The sequence below is a fragment of the Macrotis lagotis genome, chromosome 8 (genome assembly GCF_037893015.1).
Source record: "Macrotis lagotis isolate mMagLag1 chromosome 8, bilby.v1.9.chrom.fasta, whole genome shotgun sequence".
Classification (NCBI taxonomy): Eukaryota; Metazoa; Chordata; class Mammalia; order Peramelemorphia; family Peramelidae; genus Macrotis; species Macrotis lagotis.
The window spans coordinates 40,146,187-40,171,679 of record NC_133665.1 but is presented as its reverse complement, the minus strand read 5'-3'; the positions used below and the strand labels follow the sequence as shown (position 1 = coordinate 40,171,679).

Sequence of the window (25,493 nt, the reverse complement as noted above, 5' to 3'; positions counted from 1 at the left end):
TCTAGTTACTTTCATCTGTATTTCCACTTATTATATGTGTGTGACCAGAGTATCTCAAAGGTCTTAGTGAGGCTTTGATCTATATAGCTCTTATATATCCTCTGTATTGAATATAGAAAATTATTTGTATTCCACCCCCCATTAGAATGTTATCTCCTTGAGGGCAGGGATGGTATTTTTGCCTTTATTTTATTAAATCAAATAAATATTGATGGACACTGGAAGATTGGTTGAAAGAACTAGACTTGTTTAGCCTGGAGAAAAGAAAACTGGAATTGGAATTGGGGCACGATGTCTATTTTCTGGTATTGGAAAAGCTGTTACATGCAGACGAAATTTAGGATTCTCCTTTGCTCCAGAGGACCAAGTTGAGCAATGTATAGAAGTTGCAAAGTGATAAATTTAGGCTAGATTTCAGGGGGGGGGAGGAACAATTTTCTATAAACATAAGAAGGTCAATAGTGGGATGAACTCCCTTTAGAGGTTGTGGGTTCCCCATTAGGTAGAAGCTAAACGAATACTTGGCAGGTATGTGACAGTGGGAATTCTTTTCATGTTTGGGTTGGATCAAATGGTTGCTAGTGTCTTTTCCAACTCAAATTCTGCTTCTGTGACCTTTAGTATGCTAATAATGGTCCTTGTTTAAGACCCTGTTTTTCTGGATGTTTGAGAATTTTCTAAGACTTCTTATTGCTGAATTAATCACTTCATTAACCAATCCCATTCTTTTTTTTTCTTTTCTCCTTCCCCCATTTTCTTCATAAATTTTACTTCAATGGTAAAATTGAAGGTAAGCAAAGGCTCTAATTACACTGACCTCAGGTCAGTTGTTTATATTTTTCTTAAAATCCACAGGAATTCTTTATTTTTTAAAGTTAATGTTGGTTTTTGTGGTTATGAAGTCCTGGATGTTGTGGTTTGTGGAATGGATACTGAATTTGAACCAAGGAAACTTCCTAGGTTTGAGTGCTAATCTATGATAACTCTGTAACCATTGACAAGTCATTTCAGGTTCCTTATCGGGAAAGTGATGATATCTCACAGAGAGAACTTGAGGATCAGTTGAAATATGTTGTATGTAGCTATCATATATTGTTTGTCCCCTGCCCTAAATATTCACTCACTGTCTAGATGGGTTTCATGGCATAAATCCTTCATTTCTGCTCTCTCTCTCTCTCTCTCTCTCTCTCTCTCTCTCTCTCTCTCTCTCTCTCTCCCTCCTCTATCACCTTATTCATTTCCTCTTCTCTCAGCTTCTAGCTAGAGTTAATACTCTGGCAAATTTATTTCACTTCTCTGAGATGGTCCCTTCTCAATTGTTTGCTCAAAACTGTATTTCTAATAAGTCTACCCTTAGGTAGGCTTGTGATTAACACTATAAAGACAACATAATATTTAAAGATAATTTTGTATGTGGTACAGAAGAAAAAGTCTCAGACTTTTATAAAAGCCCATGTGAGAAAAGACACAGAGCTCTGATATTGGGGTATGTGTGCTTTTGTGCTTCTATTCTCTATGCATTTTCTAGCTTCCTGTTAAATGCTAGACTCCTTTTTGAATCCTAGATTTCCCCCACACTAACTTCACTAATCTGTTGTGGCCTCTACTACTACCAGCTCTAGCTTCAGGTTTGGCTACAATTCTCAACGTAGGCTTTGCTATGCTTTGAGAAGAACTCTTGCTATGGAACTGTGAAACTCATCAATTCTACTTCTTCCTCTCATCTCCTGGGTAAAAAGGAGGTAAATAGAATTGTCATTATGCAAGCTGGTGCCCTTTAGGCTTTAACTTCTCCTTTTGACAATTCTTAGTAGAGTCAAAGTCCATTTGTAATTTGTCATTCTAATTTGTAGTGACTTTTCTAGTATAATTGCCAAATCTTCATTTCTGTAGGCTAGCCTATAAGTAGGTAGTGACCATCCCACCGGTTCACTTCCAACCATTTCACAGCTCTCAAATTCTGGGTTCTCTTGGGTTTTGGATGCTCTCTTTTTGATTCATGCAATTAAGTGAGTGGGGAAAAGATACAGGGATAGAATGTGCTGTGGGCAACATGTCTATTATCTCTACTGGCTGCTGAATTACTTTCCTGTACTTTTCATATGCAAGTTTTTCATCCTTTATCAAAAGCAAAATGATCTATTCATCTGGAACAAACTCTCTCTTCTCAGGTTGCAAATGTACTTTCGGTAGAGTATATTCTTACTAAATCACTTTGTAAACCTTAAAGCACTGTATAAATGTCAATGATCAGGAAAAGTGATAAAATAGCATGGTATATATTTACAGTTTGCCTTTCTCTTTTTCTTATATAAGAGGAAGCATGGTATAGTGAATAAAGAACTGACCTTGGATTCAAATCTTGCTATGTGACTGGCAAGTGAGTTAATCTCTTTTATCATTGCCCTCAGAAAACTCTCTAACATTATAAATTGAAAATGAAGTGTTAATTAGAAGGCTACCCTCTGCTGATGAAATTACAAGTCTTCATAAAACAAAACAAAATACTTTCAATATATTTGTTCCTTGTATATATTGTTAATATTGGATAGAATTCTTTTTCTTTATATGTCTCCTTTTTCTTTCCATTTTTTTCCTTCCAAGAATACTTTCATGTGTTTAGGAGATATGATACTTGAGAAAAAAAATTGCCTATTTAACATTTTTCATTTCTGATTCCCATTTGTCTAAATGAAACATCACTTTCCCTTGACTTACTTTTCTTTCAAACTACACACACACGCACACACTTTTCTAAATATTTCAACAATTTTTCTCTTGGTACTTTTCAAGAAATTAGATCTGGACTGAGAAGAAGAATAAGAAATGGAAGCTTTGTTGAATCATAAAACTGAAAAGGAACTTTAACTATCACCCGGGTCAACTCCCTTAATTTAAGAATGAGGAACTAAGGATTCAAGATGGGAAATGACCCAGCCTAATAGAACCTGTATATGAACCAGGGTCTGCTACTTACTTGCCCTCAGATGCTAAATCCAGTGGTACTATGACACAATCTTGTATCTGAATGCAAAAACGAAAAAAGAAAGAAAGAAAAGATTACATTCAAATCTCAGGTTACAAACTTTTCATGACCCTGGACAAATAAATCACTTAACTAGGGACTCAGTACTCTAAGCAACAAGTGAATTGCCTAGAAGAAGCTGACTAACATTTGTAGAGGGAATTTCCTTACCCTAACATTCCCTATATCACTGACATTACAAGTCTGGCTCCTATCCTTATCACTACTCCTATCCCTTTTATATAGAGTATATTTGAGAATCCTATTCCATCTAACATTTCCCCACAAGTAACAGTTTAGGATAATTATCTCCTTACTTCCATCTAGTTTTATTACAAGGATTCTTGATGTATATTTTATAATTATATTTGGATCTCCTTGTATATTACATCACCTTCAAAATTATCACAATAAAATTAATTTTATTCATTTTAATTTAATTCATTTAATGTTTTTCAAATCTATCTTTTGAATCAGTTTTTTGGAGGAGTGCAAGTGAATAATTGCAAAATCAAATAACAATTGTATTGCATCTGTACCCCGGACCTCTTCTCTCTTTCACAACAATAACTGAACTGTGACATTGGTGGTTTTCAAGTACATAATAATGCCTGCTGAAAGTAAACTCAACATTTTACTGTAATAATAATTATTACAGAGAGACCTCTTAATTATTCATTTGGGAAGAAAGCATGAGAAGTAGTGGAAAGAGCACAGACCTTGGAATCAAAAGAGATCTACATACAAAGTCAGTCTCTCACACTAAAGTTCTGTCACCAAGGACAAATCATTTGACAGCTGTGAGCAAGTTTCTTTAAATACCTGTGTGCCCATGGGCAAGTCAGTTCACTACCCTAGGACTCAGTTTCTTCATTCCTAAAATGAGAGTCTTAGACTAGAAAACTTCTGATATCCCTTCTGATTGTAAATTTTTGGACCTATGGTTTGTAACATGGAGATATAGTACTTTAACCTCAACAGGGAGTTGTGAGATGAGGGTTAAAGTGTTATACAAACCATAAAACAGAGTACATAATGTGATGTTTTATTACAGGTAGTAGTCTCACTTTATCTTTCTTTGTCCTTGACTGAAACACTTAGACACTCCTTTCTCTTGTATACTTTTACTCCTTCCATGATTTGTGAGTCTTCTCTCCTGCTCTTCCTTCTGTCTGATTGCTTCTTTTCAGTACCTTTACCAAATTACCCCCATCTTCTGCCCCCTAGGAATGAATGTCACTCAGGGTTTTTCCCTGAGCTTCCATTATACTTTCTCCATATTCTTTCTCTTTTTGACCTTATGTATTCCTCTAGAGTTACTTCAGTGACCAACTCCATGTATATGACTCCTACCAGTCATCATCTCTCTACTGAACTCTGATCTCACATCTTCAACTGCCCTCATGGGATATGTCAAGCTGATACCATCACTGAGGATGTGTAAAACTGGACTCAACTTCCCTCTAGCCTCTATGCATCCACACAAGAGATCTTCTTTGATTGCTTCTGCATTTGTCTACATTTTAGAATCTTTATCTTCCTTTAAGATTGAGCTCCAGGTGTTAACTCTATGTAGACTTTCTGATACCTCTCTCATGCTGATGTTATAATTCCCTACTTTAAATACTATTGGGATGTATTAGTTGTTTCCTTTGACTCCACACAGTGGAGTAAGGAAGATTTGAGTTCAAATCCAGACTAAGACACTTAGTAGTAGTATGGTCCTGGGCTAGTCACTTAATCTCTTTCTCCTACCTTTCCTCTTTCCCCATCATGTCCTACTTTTTAATAACATCTCTATTTGTATTGAATTCTCCTTGAGTATCTTTCATTTTTTTCATTCTTGTCTGTGTCCCTAAACTTACTAATTAATAGGTACCATTATTTAATAAATGAGTAAAATTTTAGTAAAGACATATTTCAAAAATGATTTTTCTAGGAAGCTATTAGGAATTATTTGTAATTCCTTAGTTGTTAGATTGCTAAAATGCTTTCTTCCCTAAACTCATAATGTTAGTATTGGAGAAGGCCTTAAACATAAATTAATCTAGTGCCTTCATCTTTAAATTGAGGAAATGGAGACTCATCAACTTTAAAACAAATGGGCCAGATAATCCACCTTCTAGTCCAGAGTTTTCTGTTGCAAAAAAGGTAAAATAACTTAAAATTTAGCAAGTTCTTTTGTTTGTCTTCCTTATCCTTCCTGTCATTTTTCAGTAATGTCCAACTCTTCATGACCATTTTGGCATTTTCTTGGCAAAATTATTGGATTTCCTTCTCCAGCTCATTTTATAGATGAGGAAACCAAGGCAAGCAAGGCTAAGTGACATGTCTAAGGTCACCTAGCTGAGACCTGATTTGAACTCAGGAAAATGAGACTTCCTGACTCTGAGCCTGACTCTATTCACTGAGCCAACTAGCCACATGCTCAATCTATAAACATTGTACATTAAGAATTATTAATAGCAGGAAAATTAGTGAAGCCAAGAAAAAACAATGTCATGGGATACTGGCTAGCTTTTATATAGCCATTAAGAGTTTGCAAATCATTTTGCACATAATTGCACACAGTTAGAAAAGCCCTAAACTTAAGCATTGTTATCATCCCCATTTTATAGGTGAAAAAACTGAAGCTGAGAGAGGGTAGTCAAATGACTTGTTCATTGTCTTATAGCTTGTCTTCTTGACTCATCATAACTTTCTCTACTTTGGCACTTGACTGCCATAAATTTAGCACTAGAAGGTACCTTGGAGATCTTAGAATTGAATCCCCTCATTTTACATATGGCTAAAAAACCCTCTAAAACAGTTAAGATCATACAGAGGCCTCACCCTAGGTTCTTTTGCCTTTAGATCCAGAATTCTTCCCAAGATATCTCACATCCTGAGATTATGGAAGTTGAAGGCCCTTCCAAATGTCCATTTGCCTCTATATATTGTTTTCTCTTATAAATTTATAGGTCTTTTTTTCAAAAAAACCTGATGATGACATTGCCATTGCTTGCTGCCCAGCATGTTTAGGAAACCTGCTTGCAAGAAAGAAATTTTGAACCTTCGTATCAACTGCAGTTGGCACCACAGGGCTCAATGAACTTGGCTTCCACTGGAACTGAATGTTGTAATGAAATCTCTGTCATGGAATGGTGTGAAGTGCAGGTACTGTCTTAGAATCCACTTAAACTCTCAAAGATCTCATTACTCTACTGCTCAAATAGTCAATTATGTTTTGTTTTGTAAGAGAAAGTAACCTTTTTTTATATAACCACCTTCTTTTGTATTTACAAATAAAATTCAGAACCAAAAATTGTGCACTAGCTGTCCCTTCATATAGCAGCCACTTGAAATTTCATTGTTGAACTGAATAATTTTTACAGGATCTCAGTTATATGGGATTCATACGATTAGTGAAAACTGAATTTTTTTAAAAAAGCAAACACTTGGACACTGACTTAGGTATCTATACCTGGTTGTTATTGTACAAAACTGATTTGTGAAATTAATTTTTTTCCTCTTAAAATATGAGTTGGACTGCCAAAATTTAAGGGTACTGAGAAGAATTTTGTGTAAATGACAAAACAGGTATAAAGTTATTATCTTTATGTAGGATTCTAATGATCTTCTTGAGGACCCATTGTAGAAGGAAAGAGATAATGCTTTGTCTTGTAATTTCTATATTTTTTTCCTTTGATGGTTAATGGTGTAATCAAATGAAACAGCATGTTCAACTTGATTCATTTTGAAGGCTGTCTTGGGTTTTCTGGTTTTTTGGGTTTTTTAGATTTAATTTGATGCAGGACGCTTTTTTCTTAAAGACCACTAAAAACGAGAAACTTCTGGACTCCCCTAACAGTTTAGATTACTTTTTCACTGGAACTAAATCTCAAAATCTAAATCTGGTAACCAGAGACTGAAATTTCTAGAGCAAGAAAAAAGAATCATGTTGCTATCTATGAGACTCAATATGAATCCTCTTCCAGAGATATTGCTGCTGACAAACACTAGTTGAAAATCACCAGGGAAGCCTCCTAGACCTTTAATAGCTTCCTGAAGGTAATGGAATAATGGTTTTAGGGAACTTTGACTTTAAACCTTTCAGTTAACTATTGCTAATGTATTATCTCAGTTTATTATATAGCACATGCAGGAAAACAGATTTATACAACAATAAATAATAAAACAATTAACACTTCCTGCCAAGAACAATTCAATCAAATGAAAAATTAATTAAAATTAAATTTAAAACAATTAACAAAATTAATTTGTCTTTTTTTTAGAACTTTTCTTCAGCTGTTTCAAGATGATCATTTATCACCTCTGATAAATGTACACTGACAACTCTATAGGCCATGAAAAAATAAAATATTAGTGATCAAAGCACAAGAAAACTATATTCAAAGGAAGCAAAGACCCCAATTTTTGGTTTGAAATGCTGAGGAAACTGCTGAGGAGGAAACTTGGTTCTCGTCAGATCAAGCCCTTCTTCCTATTACTCATTTTTACTTTAATCTTATGCTTTTCCATCTTAAGAATTCATGAAAAGATAGACTCTTTAAATCACAGACATTTAGAGTTGACTGGAGAGAATCCATATAGTAATATTAATTGTACCAAAGTTATACTGGGTGACAAAGAAGAAATACAAAATGTGAAACTCACAATGCTAACAATGAAATATAAAAATCTCCCTCGGTGGACAAATGATGATTACATCAACATGACCAAAGATTGTACTGCTTTCATTAAGGCCCGCAAATATATCATGGAACCCCTTAGCAAAGAGGAGGCAGAATTTCCCATTGCATATTCAATAGTGGTTTATCATAAAATTGATATGCTTGATAGGCTTCTAAGAACTATCTATACACCTCAGAATTATTATTGCATTCATGTTGACAAAAAATCTCCTGAATCCTTTTTAGCAGCAGTGAAGAGCATTGCATCTTGTTTCAATAATGTCTTCATTGCCAGTCAACTGGAGAATGTTGTATATGCATCATGGAGTAGGGTCCAAGCGGACCTCAACTGTATGAGAGATCTCTACAGACAGAATTCAAAATGGAAGTATTTGATAAATCTCTGCGGTATGGATTTCCCAATTAAAACCAATCTGGAAATGATAAGAAAGTTAAAATCTTTAATGGATGGAAATAGCTTAGAAAGTGAGAAAATGCCTTCCCATAAAGAAGTAAGGTGGAAAAAGCATTATGAAGTCATTGAAGGCAAGCTAAAAAATACAGGAAAAGATAAGTCACTTCCTCCTATTGAAACACCAGTTTTTTCAGGCAGTGCCTATTTTGTTGTTAGTAGAAAGTACGTAGAGTATGTACTAACCAATGAGAAGATCCTGAAATTTATTGAGTGGGCTAAAGATACATATAGCCCAGATGAATATTTGTGGGCTACAATTCAAAGAATCCCTGAAGTTCCAGGTGCACTTTCTTCCAGTAATAAGTATGATATTTCTGATATGCATTCTGTTGCTCGGTTTGTGAAGTGGCAATACTTGGAAGGAGACATTTTCAAAGGAGCTCCATATCCACCATGTAGTGGGATTCATGTCCGTTCTGTCTGTGTATTTGGTGTAGGAGACCTAAACTGGATGTTACAACAACACCATTTCTTCGCCAACAAATTTGATACTGACGTTGACTCTTTTGCAGTTCAATGCTTAGAGGAGCACCTAAGACATAAAGCTCTATATATGATGGAACATTGAATATGTTTACGTAAGACAAAAGTGAAAATAACAAAGACATGTAGAATATCCTCTATGTTTCAGAAAAAAATAACAAACATGGAGAAAGTACATTATGAATTGCCTTTCTTCCACTGGCTAGTTTTCTATAGAATGCATTCTGTTAGAAATACTTTGGAATCAAACTGAGGTTGGAGTTAAATAAAGTATATAATTGGGGAAGGAAAGGAAGAAATTGATCCTACCTATTCATAAGTATAATCAGAAAATGATCTCATCTTCTTTCAAAAAGATAATGAAGTAAATATATATATGTATATATACATATATATATAAATTTGTATGTATGTGTATCTTTCCAAATTGTTGCTATTTTTCTATGTGTTTGGACATATGGTCAGATTATTTGGGGGGAGTGGTTTCAGGATTTGGAATAGATGCAGATGAAAGGAGCAAACTCAAAGAGCTCAGGGACCAAAAATAATTTTTTTTCTCTCTCTATTGGGAGAACTTTGGAGTATGAATGTTTTTGTGAACTGAATTAAATTTAAAAGCAAGAGCCAATCATAAGGAAATAATTTATCTTTTGTGTATATATTGTGCTGTAAGTTTGGTATTTGTTCCAAATGAACATGTGAAACAAAGTTTGATTTTGGTTGAAAAATCCTGTATTGCACAGTGTTCTTATGTGTATCTTCTCAGGGGACATAAAAGCCAAGTGCCTGAATTTCTAACATGTAATATTTCAAGTTAATTTCAACACTCACTTTAATTTTTTCCAGAACAAAAATGCCAATTCATTGTTCATTTGATGATGTTTCTAAGATTTTTTTTTAAATGTGTTGCTCTGTCTCACACAGTGAAAGAGCAATGGGAAAAAAAACTGCCACATACACATATGCTCTAGTTCAGGAGTTCTTAACCTGAAATGTTTGGATGACAAATAATATTTTGATAACTATATTTCAATGTAATTGATTTCCTTCAAAATTCTTTGTATTTTATTTTTTGCATTTAAGAAACATTATTCTAAGGAGAGGTTTAAAGATTTCACCATAAAAAATTAAAAAAAAAAAAAGATTTCACCAGACTACCCAGGGGTCCAGAACACACAAAAAAATGGTGAAATTATCCCCTGATCTACTGTCTCTACATGAAGAAAACCTAATTTGCATAGCACACCAAAATTCATTTGTTAGTCAGTGATTAGGGTTACTGAAAAATGTTAACACAGATATGAGCAAGTAGGGGTTAGAAAGAAAAAATTGTACAAAGTCCACTGTTTAGGTAAACAAGTTGCAATGAAAAGTTTAAACAGAAAATTTAAAAATAGGAAATTTTTACCTGGTAGCTAAGTGATAATCAACATTGTAAATATTAAACACTTGTCTCTTTTGAACTACCAAAGCATGGAATTATTACTAATGATGATGTTTTTGTCCTTCATTCTCGAAGAAGACCAACACATCAGGTTGGTGATACCATGACAAGCAAGTGAATTGGGTTGGGGGGGGGCAGCAGATCTTAAGTTGCTAGCCTCACTTTCTGGTCCAATGGCCAGATATGAGTCAGAATGACTGGAGATGACCCTGGATGCAAGGCAATCAGGGTTAAGTGACTTGCCCAAGGTTACTCAGCTAGTATGATTCTGTTCTCTTTTCACTGCATCACTTAGCTGTCCTTTAATTTAATTTTTTTTTAGGTTTTTTGCAAGGCAAATGGGGTTAAGTGGCTTGCCCAAGGCCACACAGCTAGGTAATTATTAAGTGTTTGAGACTGGATTTGAACCCAGGTACTCCTGACTCCAGGGCTGGTGCTTTATCCACTGCGCCACCTAGCCGCCCCTTAGCTGTCATTTAAATGGTATTTATATAACTCATTAATTTTTGGAAAGTGCATTATATAAATTGTTTTCATTTTATCTTCTTTCAATGTGTAAGGTAGATATATTAGCCTTTTTTTCCTGTTATAAATGATGAAACAGTGTCTTGAGGTATAATTCCAACTTCAATTTCAGAATTCAATTCATTATACTTTGATGCCTCTCAACCTTGCCCTCCCCACATCTCACCTCCAGTGCCCAAGACTATTTGCAAATTTATATCCCAAAGATTTCTTTCTCTGCTTTTGCAGTAGTTTCCCATCAACTGAGAATATGCTGTGTGAATCCTTCCCATCTAGAGAGCAGTTTATTATGGTAGATCTAAATAAGTCTTAGAGATTCTGATGAAAAATTTAGATTTAAGATAAGCAGATTTAGTATTAGTGTAAATACACAATTCTTACCTAAAGCAGGTACTTTTATGACTAAAGAGGGTTGGTAATTTTAACAACTTAAAAAGCAGGGTTTGTCCTATTTTCATTGCTGATTGACTCATTTAATGTCAAAGCAAATGATACAATTCTTATTTTAATCATATTTGATAAGTGATTGTATGAGTGTTCAGGAAGGACTAGCACCTCTGGAGTGAGGGTTTCCTGAATTCTTTTCATGTCAGCTCATCCACTTTTGGTGCCCACCTCTTACTCAACCCTCATTTGTGACTCCAAGAAGCTAAGCATGCAAAGCAGCCACACCCTAAGAAAACCTGACTAAACCAGAGTGAGGGTAACTGATAGACCCTAAAACATATTGATGAATTAGAGGGGATAACTATCTCAAGCAAGTGAAGACTTTCTCCAGTGGAATGGGTATCACTGGTTGTCCTGACTTATGTCTTGCCACTGTACTGCAATGACTCTGGAAGAGAGACTGATGACTTTGTGCAACTCTACCTCATTTCAATTTAAGCACTAGTCAAGATATCACTATGATTCATTGGTCATCTTTGAAAATGAAGGATGGGAGTGTCTAGGTGGCTCAGTGGATAGAGCACAGGTCCTAGAGTCAGGAGTACCTGATTTCAAATCCAGCCTCAGACACTTAATAATTATCTAGCTGTGTGGCCTTGGGCAAGCCACTTAAACCCACTGCCTTGCAAAACCCTAAAAAAGAAAAAAAAAAGAAAATGAAGGGTAAACAAGATCACATTTGATAAATTTATGTTGTCAAGCCAAGTGAATAGGATTCTGGAACCTGAACATTTTTCTGCCATGCAAATGAAGAGAACACATTTTTATTTTAATAATTGTGCTATTAAATGGCGGCTTGCAGATCATTCCAACAAAAATTTTAAAGCTTTTTAGATCTAAGTGAAGACAATCATGTTATGTAAATATATGTTGGTAGGGATCAAAAAATACATTCCCTGTTGTGGAATTCGAGAACATGCAGTTGCCAGAGGGGAAAAAAACTTGGGATCAGCATGAATTCTTGATTTCTAAAAATAGAAAAATATAAACCACTTATTTAAATGACTATTTCTTCTTTGCAGCTTTATTTCAGAAAAACAAAAATAGGTTAATATTACTAGATATGTTTAATTTGTTAATTTATAGTTGACTTCCGCATGTTTTACACATGAGCATTTCATTTTTTAAAAATTCAAATCTGCCCAGCAATTTTAAAAATGTGGACATTAAACAGGTAAAGAAATGATATTTAAAAATAAATCAGTCATTGCTTTAAGGGAACAGTAACAACTGCCACTTTTGGCTTCAGTTCATTCAACCAGATTTAATACTTTCAATGTGAAAAATGAAATAGTTCTTACATTCTGTATATAGATAATTAAAAACAAAGTAATTAAAAATGAAGAGAACATTTTGGAGTCTAAAAGTTTTGCACCCCTCCTCGTTTCTTTCCTGTCCCCTTCCTCTTCCACTGAGGAAGTCAGAAAAAGCAAAATCCATACAAACATGTATAGTCAAACAAAACATTCTTGCAATGGCCATGTCCAAGAAAGATATCCTTCTGGATGTGGGCAGGCTGTTTCTTCATAAGTTCTCTGGAATTGTGGTAGTCCTAGTGTTGATATGAGTTCTCTTTTTTTTTTAGGGTTTTTTTTTTGCAAGGCAAATGGGGTTAAGTGGCTTGCCCAAGGCCACACAGCTAGGTAATTATTAAGTCTGTCAGGTCGGATTTGAACCCAGGTACTCCTGACTCTAGGGCCAGTGCTTTATCCACTGCACCACCTAGCTGCCCCTGATATGAGTTCTTAAGTCTTTCAAAATTGATTATATTTATGAGAATGCTGTTTTGTATCAATTGTCCACTTGGTTCTGCTCACTTTATCAGTTTATACAAGTCTTCCCAGACATCTCTGAAACCATTCTCTTCATCATCTCTTACAGCACAATAGGAAGAGAGCATTAGTTATTGGGTGATCAGGAAAGGTATCATGTAGAAGGCATTTGAATTATATCTTAAAGGAAACTAGGGATTCCTTGAGGCCATAGAGAGCATTAAAGACTTGGGAATTGTGCGAATGTACAGAGTATATAGGAAACAGCAAGTTTCACTACTAAAGAGTTGGTGAATAGTGAAGGAAAAGTAAGAGCTAAGATTATGAATGACCTTAAATGTCAGAATGAGAATTTTGTTTTATTTTCAAGAGGAAGTAATAAAAATATTTTGATAGGGGTGGAGTATCATCAGGAGAGAGGCTGATCTTTGTTTTAGAAATATCAATTTCACAACCTTTTGGAGGAGTAATTGCAAAGTTGAAAGTAGGATTATTAATTGAAAGGCTATTGCAATTGTCCTGATGAATTAGAGGCTCTGCAGAGTGGAGAGAAGGATACAAGAGATGTAGCCAAATAAAATAGCCTCTAATTTTCTCAAGTCTTCCCACTTCTTGACTACTCTGAGATCTTTGATGCTTGATCATCCTCTTCTCCTTGATACTTTCTTTTCTAGGTTTTATGATGCTGCTTTCTCCTGGTTCTCCTGATTTGTCCATCTTTATTTTAATAGTATCTTCATCTAAGCCATGGCTACTAGCCATGGGTATCCCACAAGGCTTTATCATGGATTCTTTTCTCCTTCCAGTATTTCATTTCCTAATCTCATTAGTTCCGATGAATTCACTTATAAACTCTAAGTTAATAATTTAAATCTACTTATCCAGCCATAATCTTTTTTCTGACCTCCACTCTCATTTCCTTCACCTATCTATCAGATATCTCCATGACTCAAACATTTAAATGTCTAAAATAGAGCTCAATATCTTCTGCTGCATCCCAACACTTCTTATTTCCTAACTTTTGGGGGTATCACCATCTCAGGCAGTCAGACTTGAAACCTCAAGATGTCATCCTTGACTCCTATCTTTCACCACTCCTCCCCATATCAAATTTGTTGCCAAAAAATATCAGTTTTACCTTTAACATTTCTCATGTATGCCTCCTTCTTTCTTCTGACATTGCTACCACTTTGGTTCAGGTTCTTACCACATTATATTTGTACTATTTCTGTAACTTGCTGGTTGATCTGCCTGCCATACGTTCCTTCCCAAAAAGTGAAATCACATCACCAACTCAATAAACTCCGGGGGGTCTCCCATAGCTTCCAGGATCAAATATAAAATCCTCTGTTTGGTATTCAAAGCCTTTCATAACCCATGCCCACCTTTCTAGCCTTTTTACACTTTACTCTCATCTACCTACTCTGTCATCCAGTGACACTGACTTCTTTGCCTAACGTGGAGTATCTCATTGTCTCCTCCATGCATGGAATGTTCTCCCTCTTCATTTGTCTCTTGGCTTCCCTAAGTTGTCTTCAAGTCCCAGCTAAAAATCCCACTTTCTATTGTCTTATTCTATTGTTTTCCTTCCATTGATTATTTCCAATTTTTCATATATATATATATATATATATATATATATATATATCTTGTTTGTGCTTAGCTGTTTCCATATTGTCTCTCCCATTAGACTGTGAACCCTTTGAGAGCAAGAACTGTCTTGTCTTTCTTGTTATCCTCAGTATCTAACACATTGCTTCACACATAGTAGAAGCTGAAAAAAATGTCACTTGACTGACTGATATAAAATTGACATATCTTAGTGTCTGTGGAGAAGTCAAGAAAGAGATTTAATACAATATTGAGAATTCAATTAATACACTATTGAGCGTCAATTGAGAATTGACAATTCAATCCTCAACAGAAATGGGGAAGTTTGGAGAGTGAATGAATTTAATGCAAAGTATGAATTATTTGTTGGATATGCTAGTAGAAAAAGAAAGTTTCTTTTTTTTAAATGTTTTCACATTCCTCTTAAATTCACTAAGAAAAAACATTTAACATTTCCTCAGTAGATAGTATCGCATTTTTTAAAGCCTCGGCACTTGTCAATATGCTCATTTGCAACCCAATTTCATGTAAGGTTTGGTTTATTTAGGCAAAATAATCCACAGATTTTCTCTCTTGGTTTGCTGGCAACTTCATGGTGAAATGGAAACTTCCTGGTACCTATTGATCTCATCTTCCATGTTCTTTGAACCTAAATTTTTGGTGTCAGGTAGGACATTGAAAGGGTGAGTGTGACCACAACATTATATCTGACAATGGGAACTCCTTGGTGGCTAACTGGATAGAAAAGTAAAACTTACCTTACTTTGTGTAAAGGTGGCTGTGATTTAGGTCACCCTTCAGGTTCAGTCTGACTTTCTGAGAACTTAAAGAGTGTGTCTGCTGCTCTGCATGTCAAGGAGGTGCCACCAGCAGTTTGGCATATTCCTGGGTATGATGAGAGCCGGGTTGAAGAGAGACACAAACAACTTAATCACTTAACTTTATTATTGAACATCCTTTCTCTTTTAACAAAACTTATCTCAGACATTACGAGTCAAACGAAATTCAGCTGCATGGTCCCCTGGTTATATTTACCATACTTGTACTTTGAAGTCTTTTAGAATTCCTTATCCGAATTTTCCCACTACACTTTAAGCTCAGCAGATGTATAGGTGAAGGTTCATTTGTGAGCCAACCATCCTATTTAATGAGCAAGAATACACACTGGACCTCTGATAACCTTCCCAGTGGTACCTGCATTCTAAATCCACAGAAGCTGGCCCTGCAACAAGGAGGCAATTTGCAATAAACAGTTTTCTTAAGTTGCTTAAATTTAAATTTTGTCACTAAAATCTATCCACTTTTATGATTTCAAAAATAAGAGATGACTCTAGGAAGTCTCAGGATAATTTTTTTTTCTATTAGTACATGCCAAAGGGAAGCAGATGCTGCCTCTTGGAGCAGGGTCCATATTCTTCAACTACATCAAATTATGGGAGTCACTTGGCTAAAGGAGACTAAAGACTCCAGGAAGGGGCTTAGAGCTGTTTACCTTGTCATATGGTTTGAGGTGGTTTGAAAGCCTGTCTTGATGCTAGCCAAGAACCAGAACCTCAAAATTGGAAAGCTACATGCTGTAGTAGAAACAGGATTTGATTTGGAGCCAGAGGACCTAGATTTGAATCCCAGCTTTGCTATTTAATGCCAGTGTCATCTTTGGCAAGTCACTTCCTTATGCTAGACCTCAGTCTTCCCACTTGCATGATGAGAGTATAATAGGAGTTGATCTCTGAAGTATCTTCTACATTTAAGTCCTGGGATCCAAGGTTTCTTAATCTGAGGGACCATGAAGTGCATTTTATTTTGAGGCTGAGTCTTCCTGTCTCCCAGGCTAGACCTATAGTGGGCAGGGAATTATCATTTACATAGTGCCTATTGTATCTCAGGCACTGTGCTAAGTGCTTCCCCCAACATATGTTATCTCTTTTGATCCTCACTACAAACCTGAAGGTAGATGCTATTTTTAAAGTTTACAGTAGTTAACAGCTGTATTTTACAACTACAGAAACTGAGTCAGAGATTAAATGACTTCCCCAATTTAGGTCTTCCTGACTCCAGGCTAAAACTCTATCCATTGTGCTACTGAACAGGTCTTCCTGTCCCAGGTTGCTCTACATTTTGGGACTATTGTATGGACATCCAATAAGTTTAGCACACTGCAGCTCAGAACTCCACCAGTTCTGTTATCTACCAGTCTTAGACCTCCATAGCATCAGGAATTGCAGATGCCCAGCATGTGAACTTGTTTTCTCAAAAAACATTTTGGTAATCATTTCAGTATAATTTTGTTTCTGTTGAACAATGTTTTTTTTTTTAAATTTATACATAAAAAAACATTCTGAAGAGGACTCCATATGCTTTACCAAACTGTTAAAGGGGTCCAAGACACATACAAAAAAAGAATTGAGAACCCCTAATCTAGTACAATCTAGATCTGAACAAGAACCCTCTCTATAATACACTTTTTTAAAATTTTATTTTATTTTTTTTAAGATTTTTGCAAGGCAAATGGAGTTAAGTGGCTTGCCCAAGGCCACACAGCTAGGTAATTTTTAAGTGTCTGAGACCAGATTTGAACTTAGGTACTCCTGACTCCAGGGCCGGTGCTTTTATCCACTGCGCCACCTAGCTGCCCCCCTACAATACACTTAAAAAAATTGTCTCCCCATGTTACATGTTACATACTCACCAAAACAAGAGGTACTTGAGGGGAAACAAAAAGGGGAAAGGAATCCCATTCAAGCAATTTCAGGTCCATTCTTCTGGAAATATCCATTCTGGAAACATCTGTTGCAGTCTCATAGTTTCAGGGTGAGCTCTTTTCCATTCTAGTCACTTGGAGAGATTCTCTTCTGACAAAAAAACATCAACACAAATTTTTCCTTGTGAAGTAATCAGATCAAAACTTATGTTTCTATTATTAGATAATGAAAATCAAAGCTGTTTTTGAAGCCAAACTGAATGCTTTATAATTATCTCCATTAAATTTGTCTCTCTTGTGATATTTTATAACTGACTCAAGGTACAGAGTTAACTATATTTTGTAATTTTGTGTCATCTGAATAATTGATAATCCTACCATCTATGCCTTTTTCTAAGTCACTGATAAAAATGTTGCCTAGCACAGGACTAATCAAAAATATATGTTTCTAGAGAAACTTCTCTTTTTGAGTTGATAATTGAACAATTAATAATGTTTTCTTTGGTTCTGACCATTTAACTATTTCTAACTCTATACTAATATCTAGCCTAACCTTTGTCTAATCCACAAAAATAGCATGAATGACTATCAAATTCCCTGCTGAAAACAATCTAATGTCTCTTTATAATAAGCCTTATAAGTCTTTTCATTTCTACAGTCCTGAAGCTTATTAGTCCATGTTAAGATTTTCTGAGTATTTATAATTTATTAATTATCCTTAGTTACTTTTGACTATTGTCAGTCATACAAGATTTCCCCCAAATCTTGATTTTCCTCCTTTCTGATTGCTTCTTCTGACTCCTTTGCCCCCTAACTTCAATGATACCTCTTTCTTGGTTCCTTTTCTGTTCTCCCTTTATATTCACTTACTTGATGACCTTATCAACTTTGTGACTCTAGGATTAAATTTAAGCTCATCTGCTTAATTTTTAAAGTCCTTCTTAACTTATCCCCAACCTACCTTTCTAATTTTTTTTTAGGGTTTTGCAGGGCAAATGGGGTTAAGTGGCTTGCCCAAGGCCACACAGGGAGGTAATTATTAAGTGTCTGAGGCCGGATTTGAACCCAGGTATTCCTGACTCCAGGGCCAATGCTTTATCCACTGTGCCACCTAGCCACCCCCCTTTCTAATTTTTTAAAAACACTACTTTCTTTCCTAAATTCTATTGTCTAACCCAGAGGATGGGGAACCTTTTTTCCTACCAAGTGCCATTTGGATTTTTATAACATCATTCAAAGATCATATAAAATTATCAACTTAAAAATTTGGCTGATTTATTTGGGCAAACATTTAATTAATTCACCCTTTAAAAGCTTCTAGATTGGGGTGGCTAGGTGGCACAGTGGATAAAGCACCGGCCCTGGAGTCAGGAGTACCTGGGTTCAAATCTGGCCTCAGACACTTAATAATTACCTAGCTGTGTGGCCTTGGGCAAACCACTTAACCCCATTTGCCTTGCAAAATCCTAAAAAAAAAAAAAAAAAACAACCAAAAAGCTTCTAGATTTGTTGAATTTCGAGTCCTACCTTGTAGTTGTTTTGGCAGTGCCAGATGAATGATTTCACAGGGCTTATACAGCCCCAACTGGACAATTCCTGTCCCTGGTATAGCCATATGTGCCTTTTGGCTGTTCCTCACACACACTTCTCTCTCCCAAATCTGCCCCTTTACAAAGGCCATCCCTCATATCTGGAATGCACTCCTACCTCACTTGTTCCTTAACGATTCCATGAAGCTCTCCATTGATTCCCTTAAGTTCTAACACACACACACACACACACAAACCCATTTCAGTTTTGTGTATCCATGCTTTCTTCCCCAACAGTTCATACGCTTTTCGATGGCAGAGACAGTTTCATTTTTGACATTCTTAAATATCAGTTTCTAGCAGTGCCTGATTATACTAAATGTTTACTAAGTACTCACTGATCATTTAGCACAGCTACACACCATTCAGTCCCAATGACAGAAATGTTACAAGGAACAAAAATTCCCTCTATAACAGACCCTCTAAATGGACAATGCTTTCTTTGAGGGAAAATGAACTACCTACAGAAGCAGCCAACTCCATTACTAAAAATTTCCAATCATTTTCCTTACTTGGAGCCTAAAACTGCCTCTCTGCAGCTTCTACCCACTGCCCCTTTTTCTGTCCTTTGAGACCAAGAACAAATCTAATTCCTCTTCTACATTATATTCCTTCAAATGCCCGGCATTAGATCTTATTTCAAGCTAAACATTTCCATTTTCATGAACTTGATTGTTTTTTAGATACTCTTCCTTGCTAAAAAGTGTTACAATGGAATTTTATACTCCAAATGTGATTTGAAGAAGGCAGTGTATAGAATACCAATTGCTTCTCTAATCCTAAACATTAGTAACTGTCTTAATGTAGTCTAAGATCTCATTAGTTTCTTTGACTAACTTAATATTTTGTTGACCCATGATGACCTTGCTATCCATTAAATTCACAGATCATTTTGGGGGGGGCAAAAAGGTTTAATTAGCTGTGATTAGCAGAAGCTAAGGGAAAGAAAGACTAAAGGCAGGAAACCACTCATCTAAGCTATCTGAGCTACCATGAGAGGATGAGCAGTAAGAAAAAGTATAGGAGCAAGGAACAAGGAACAAGAAAAGTATGACAAATAATTTTTTTAGGTATACTACTAGTTACCCATGCTTCATTACCTTGAACTTAAGAGTTGAATTTTCTAAACAATGTGTAAGAAGTTTATCCAAATTAAATTTCACCTTCCTAGATTTGGTTCAAAGTTCCATCCTAGAGATCATTTTTGGATCCTGACTGTTCAATCCAACAGGGATTGTGGTCTTTTCTAATTTTACTATTCATACTTTTGATAAGCATACTGTCTATGCTTTTATCCAAGTTAGTGATTAACATATTGATAGCATAAAGCTAACACAATGCCTGGGGTGCTAAATTAGAAACCTCCTTCCAAGTCAGCCTCCAGTCATATCTTTTCCTTGAGTCTGGCCATCCAACAAGTTCCAAATCCGTCTAACTGTATGATCCATCTAACCCATATTTCTTCATCTTGTGCAAAAGAATGGCATGAAAAGCTTTAACAAATGGCTATGTTAAAATGCAAGTAAACATTGTGGCATTCTTCAAAATCTCCAGTGTTTTAGCAGTCTGCTTAACTTTTTAGAAAAGGAAATAAGTTAGCTTGTCATGACCTTTTCTTATGAAGTCATGATGGCTGACTTTTGGTGATAACTGTTAAAATTAGCTATCTTCGCTTCCTCCTCCCACCTGCTAGAGCTCATTTGCCCGCTAGAGCTCATTTGTGTTGACTGACCAGAGTCTGTGAATCCTCTGCTCCCAGGCTTGTCCGCACCCTCCCCATCCCAGCTTTTTCCCTTTTGAAAACATTAAGAATAATGTCCTTACATCAATTTTTACTAGAGCCAATCACCTGCCATGCTTGGAACAGAGACCAAACTCAGATTGCTCTTAGCCCCAATAATCATAAAGTCCACATTTACAAGAAGAATGGGAACCAATGGGTGAAAGCCCATGAATTGAAGGAACATAATGGACACATCGCAGGTATTGACTGGGCTCCCAAGAGCGATCGCTTCGTAATTTGTGGTGCAGACTGTAATGCCTGTGTCTGGAGTCAGAAAGATGGCATCTGGAAACCAACTCTGGTGACCCTGAGGATTAATTGTGCAGCCAACCTTTGTAAAATGGTCTCCCCTGGAGAATAAATTTGCTGTAGGTAGCGGAGCTAGATTGATTTCTGTGTGCTACTTCGAGTCTGAAAATGACTGGTGGGTGAGCAAACACATAAAAAAGCCAATTTGTTCTACTGTCCTTAGTTTGGATTGGCACCCCAACAATGTTTTGCTGGCTGCTGGATCTTGTGACTTCAAATGCAGAGTTTTTTCTGCCTACATTAAAGAAGTTGACGAAAAGCCAGCCAGTACTCCATGGGGTACTAAGATGCCTTTTGGACAACTGATGTCAGATTTTGGTGGTACCGAAAGTGGTGGTTGGGTCCATGGGGTTAGTTTTTCCGCCAGTGGGAATCGCCTCACTTGGTCACCTATGATAGTACCGTGTCAGTTGCCAATGCCTCCAAAAACATGATGGTTTCACAGCTGAAAACAGAGTTCCTCCCACTCCTGAGTGTGTCGTTTGTCTCTGAGAATAGCGTGGTGGCTGCTGGCCATAACTGCTGCCCAATGCTGTTTAATTATGATGATCGTGGCTCCTTGACCTTTGTCTCCAAGTTAGACATTCCAAAACAGAGTATCCAGCACAACATCTCTGCCATGGAACATTTCTGCAACACGGACAAGAGAGCCACGACTGAGGATCCCAACACTGCTCTAGCCGCTACACCAAAACAGTATCACTCAAGTGTCTATGAAGTGGACAAGCAAGACTGCCACAAATTTTGCACCACTGGCATTGATGGAGCAATGACAATTTGGGATTTCAAGACTTTGGAGTCTTCAATCCAGGGATTATGAATCATGTGAAGCTATATTTCATTCTCTAGCATGACAGACACTTGACAGAATGCAGCTCCAGCATTTGCATGAAAATGGGAAAGACCCTACACAAGTCAAAACTGGGAAAATATCCTTTACAGATGTTTTGTTTTTGTTTTTTGAACATAATTGGTAAATGTATTGGTTTTTAAAAAATCAGCAGTGATGTCTTTTTGATTGGCTATTTCATTCCATTCCTGACCAAAGCTGCTCTTTAAGTAGTTTATTGTGAAAAATTGTCACACTTAATTAAAGGGGGGAGTATGTAAATTGTCTGCTAGAAAAAAAAATAAAAAAATACGGGGAAAAAAAAGATTAGCTATCTTCTTTTCAATATATTCATCCATGTCCTGCTCTTTAGGTGTGAGTATAACCCAGGGTTCTATCCTGGGACTTTTCTCTTTTCTCTCTACACACTTTTTCTTGTTAGTCTCATTAGCTTCAAGGTGTTCAACTATTTTTTTTCCTATGTAGATGACTATCAAATCTATATATTAACCCTCATTGCTCTCTTAAGCTTCCACCCTATATCTCAACATTTTCAAATGCCTGCTGAACACATAGATTTGGAATATTCACAGATATTTGAAACTGAACATATCCAAAACTGAACTCACTATTTCCTCCAAAGCTTCCATTTCTTCTAACTTTCCTACTTTTCTTTTGGAAGGTACTTTTTGAAGGTACCATCTTATTTCCAGTTACTCTTCATACTCATTTGTTCTCTATATCCATTCACTTTCAGATTTTGGAATATGTTAAATCCATGCCCATTTCATTTACACCAGTCACCCTAATTCAGGCTCTCATTTGTACCATTGTTTGCCATTGTTTATTAACTGACATTCCTGCATCTATCTTCACCCTTCTTAAATGCACCTGTTACCAAATAGGTAATCTGAAAACACAAATCTGACACATCTGTGTCCAAGAAGCTTCAGACATGCCTAATTGGCTCTAGGATAAAATACAAGTTCCTTTGTTTGGGCCTTTATAATCTAGCTCTAGAGAATCTTTCCAGATAGGTTATATATTACTCCCCTTCAGTAAAAATTAGCCAACCTAATCTACTTACTGTTCTGAGCATATGACACTGTGTCATTTGTTACCCCCTTTGAACTTTTCCCCCCTTTCTGGAATGCTCTCCTTCCTCACCTTTACCTCTTGAAAACTCTACTTCCAAAAGCAACTTGAAGCTGAGGATTTGTCACTCAAACTCCATTCTACTCTAAGCAATCACCACAACCAGATTCATCCTCTTCCTCCTCCAGAACTTGTCATGTAAGACTTTCCTGATAAAGTAATACATGTGGTTTGATGAGGATAAGAAGCAGAAGTCAATTGAGGAGGGTCATGCTATCATCACAGTCTAGTACTCCAAACACAGCAACTTTCAAGAGTATCTATCAACATTAGCATTATGCCAGACTCTATTTTTGCATCTGTGTGAATGTCAATGACCTAGAAGTCATTCACAATTTTGTGGACATCTTGCATGAATACTTTCACAATGTCTGTGAAGTGGATCTCATCTTTAACTTCTATCAGGTTTTCATAGTGGTAGATGAAATATTCCTATTATCCACCCCCATGTTCTTCCTCTCTTCCCTTTTCTCCCATTCCCTGCCCCCCCCCCCAATAGATTTACTCTTTACAATGCATCCACTGTGCATCCTGGATAGTAATCCTGGCCAGCATCAGGAGGAGGGGAATTCACTGTGTATGGTGTCATATATGCTATAACTTTGCTGTGATGGTAGTACCAACAGAACTTCCCTTCCTCACTTCTCCCTCCCTTACCTATCAACCCCAATGTCAATTGGATTGAGTGACCAATAAGAGCATTACTTTCTTACTCTAAAGCACAAAACCATGAGGACCAGTAAGGAATGGATGGATCATCTCAAAGCAAAAATACATTTATAATAGACCAAAGCACATCACATTATCATGGGAAGTGACTCTAGGAAATCAACTCAACCTTATGAAAGCTCCATGGGACAGCTCCTGCTGGTTCATTCCTATTCACACTCCATGGTGTATACTCTCTAAACCAAATTCCTGCTGTAGATATAGCAATATACAGCAATATATTCAAAAGTTTAAGGTCTGAAAGTGCTCCAAATTCATCCTTTTCATTTCTCTCCCCTAATCTTTCCCCTTTTCATATTTCAGCTCCGTGCTTTATATCTTACTCTCATTAAGGCATAGCCACTTTTTCACTTTTTGTGAATGAAGAAATTGAAGAAAAGAGCTAAGGTCAGCACTTCAAAACAAAATGTGGTTTTCACCTATCTTTCCTTTCTTTCTCCCTTTCTTTTTTTCTTTCTCTTTTCTTCTTCCTCTCTTTCTTTATTACTCTTTCTCTCTTTCTCCCTTCCTTCCTTCCTTCCTTTTTCTTTCTTCCTTTCATTTTCTTCTTCTTCTTCTTCTTCTTCTTCTTCTTCTTCTTCTTCTTCTTCTCTCTCTCTCTCTCTTTCTCCAGCTACCTCTCCCTCCTTTCTTCTTCCCAGTAGCTCCATATTTATTCTTTCTCAGTCCAGACTTTCTCATTAAGTTTCCAGTTATGAACCATAAAAAAACTGGTAGATGATTATTCATATATTGATTGGATTTTGACCTACAAAGTATAAAATATCCTGAGTACATTGTCCCCTGTCAGTTATTAATAAGAAATGTCTGCTAATGGGCAACTGCTACTAAATGTTATGTTTATTTTTATGGGAACAGGCTCTTTTTTATTTGTTGTCTGTAGAGATTATTTTCTTCAAAATATGCATTTGATGTGGACAGTATCAGGCATCAATCCAAGTTATCAGTCTTCTATATTTCAGGTTGATAAAAAATATTAATAGCACAAAACTAACACCAATGGAGCACTGCACTAAAAATATCCTTCCAAGTCAACCTCCAGCCATCAATGTCTACTAGCAATCTCACTTCTTCCATTAAGTTTTCTTGGATTAATTTCACAACTTTGGTCTACTAAGCAAGATGTTCCCATCATAATCTCTGATTTATGATTGCTTGATCTTTTATTTATTAGTGTGTACATATGTATATGTATGCACATATATATTTATAAATACATATACATATATTTATTCTCTTATGTCATTGTAATGAATGACTAGATAGCCAGCAGGGCTTCTTGCACCTATAAAATGCTTTGATAGAATACAAACAATGAATGCAATTAACCCTGGCCAATAACCCTTCTAGGGGAGAAAAATGGCCTAGTTTTATATGTATTAAGTATCCAGAAATAAATGAGAAGGAAGAAATATTTTTGCTTCATTCAGATATTGAAATTGGCAGAAGAAATATTACCTTATTAAAAAACTAGAAGCTGTGTCCGAATTAAAACTTCCGGGTCATTTTTCCCTGAGCTACACAAAATAAATCTGTTCAGTATGTGGAAGCTTTAAAAGTACAGTCCTCTTCCTCAACATTTAGCCACGTGCCTGATATAAAAAGGTATAATGTATGAGTTGCTAGGAGGGGGAACTAAAGAAGAGAGAATGTCATATCTGTCCTGGGAAACTGCAGTTGTGGACTTTTTTTTGTTTATGAGGTGAAGGTTGAACATAATGGAGGGTGAAAAGAGTTCAGAGTTCCTAGATCCTTGGATACATTCTTTACTAAGTCAATTATAGAAAACAATGTGTGGGGGTCAGGGTCCACCTGTTTCCTTTTAGAGATGTTGGAGTAAATGGTTACAAAATACAATGAGATGCAAATAAAGAAATGAGGAAAGACTAAAGAAAATAAAAATAAAACGGAGGAAGAAAGAACAAAAGCAAAACACTATAATA

The 25,493-nt window shown here is 36.2% G+C and overlaps 1 protein-coding gene and 1 pseudogene across 3 annotated transcripts in view; both read left to right on the top strand.

Moving 5' to 3' along the window:
• Positions 1 to 18,489, top strand: part of GCNT1 (glucosaminyl (N-acetyl) transferase 1) — a 39,367-nt gene extending 20,878 nt beyond the window's left edge. For 2 of the 3 annotated variants that reach the window (XM_074196718.1, XM_074196719.1), the window contains 2 exons: positions 6,038 to 6,181; positions 7,300 to 18,489. In XM_074196718.1, the coding sequence (XP_074052819.1) occupies positions 7,452 to 8,741 (1,290 nt within the window). In that variant the 5' untranslated portion in view covers positions 6,038 to 6,181; positions 7,300 to 7,451 and the 3' untranslated portion in view covers positions 8,742 to 18,489. Of the gene's footprint in view, positions 1 to 5,985; positions 6,182 to 7,299 lie in introns of all 3 variants that reach the window. The other variant, XM_074196717.1, reaches the window with a different exon arrangement.
• A 99-nt stretch (positions 18,490 to 18,588) lies between these two features.
• On the top strand, positions 18,589 to 24,716 carry LOC141495416 (actin-related protein 2/3 complex subunit 1A pseudogene; annotated as a pseudogene).
• The last annotated feature ends 777 nt before the right edge of the window (positions 24,717 to 25,493 follow it).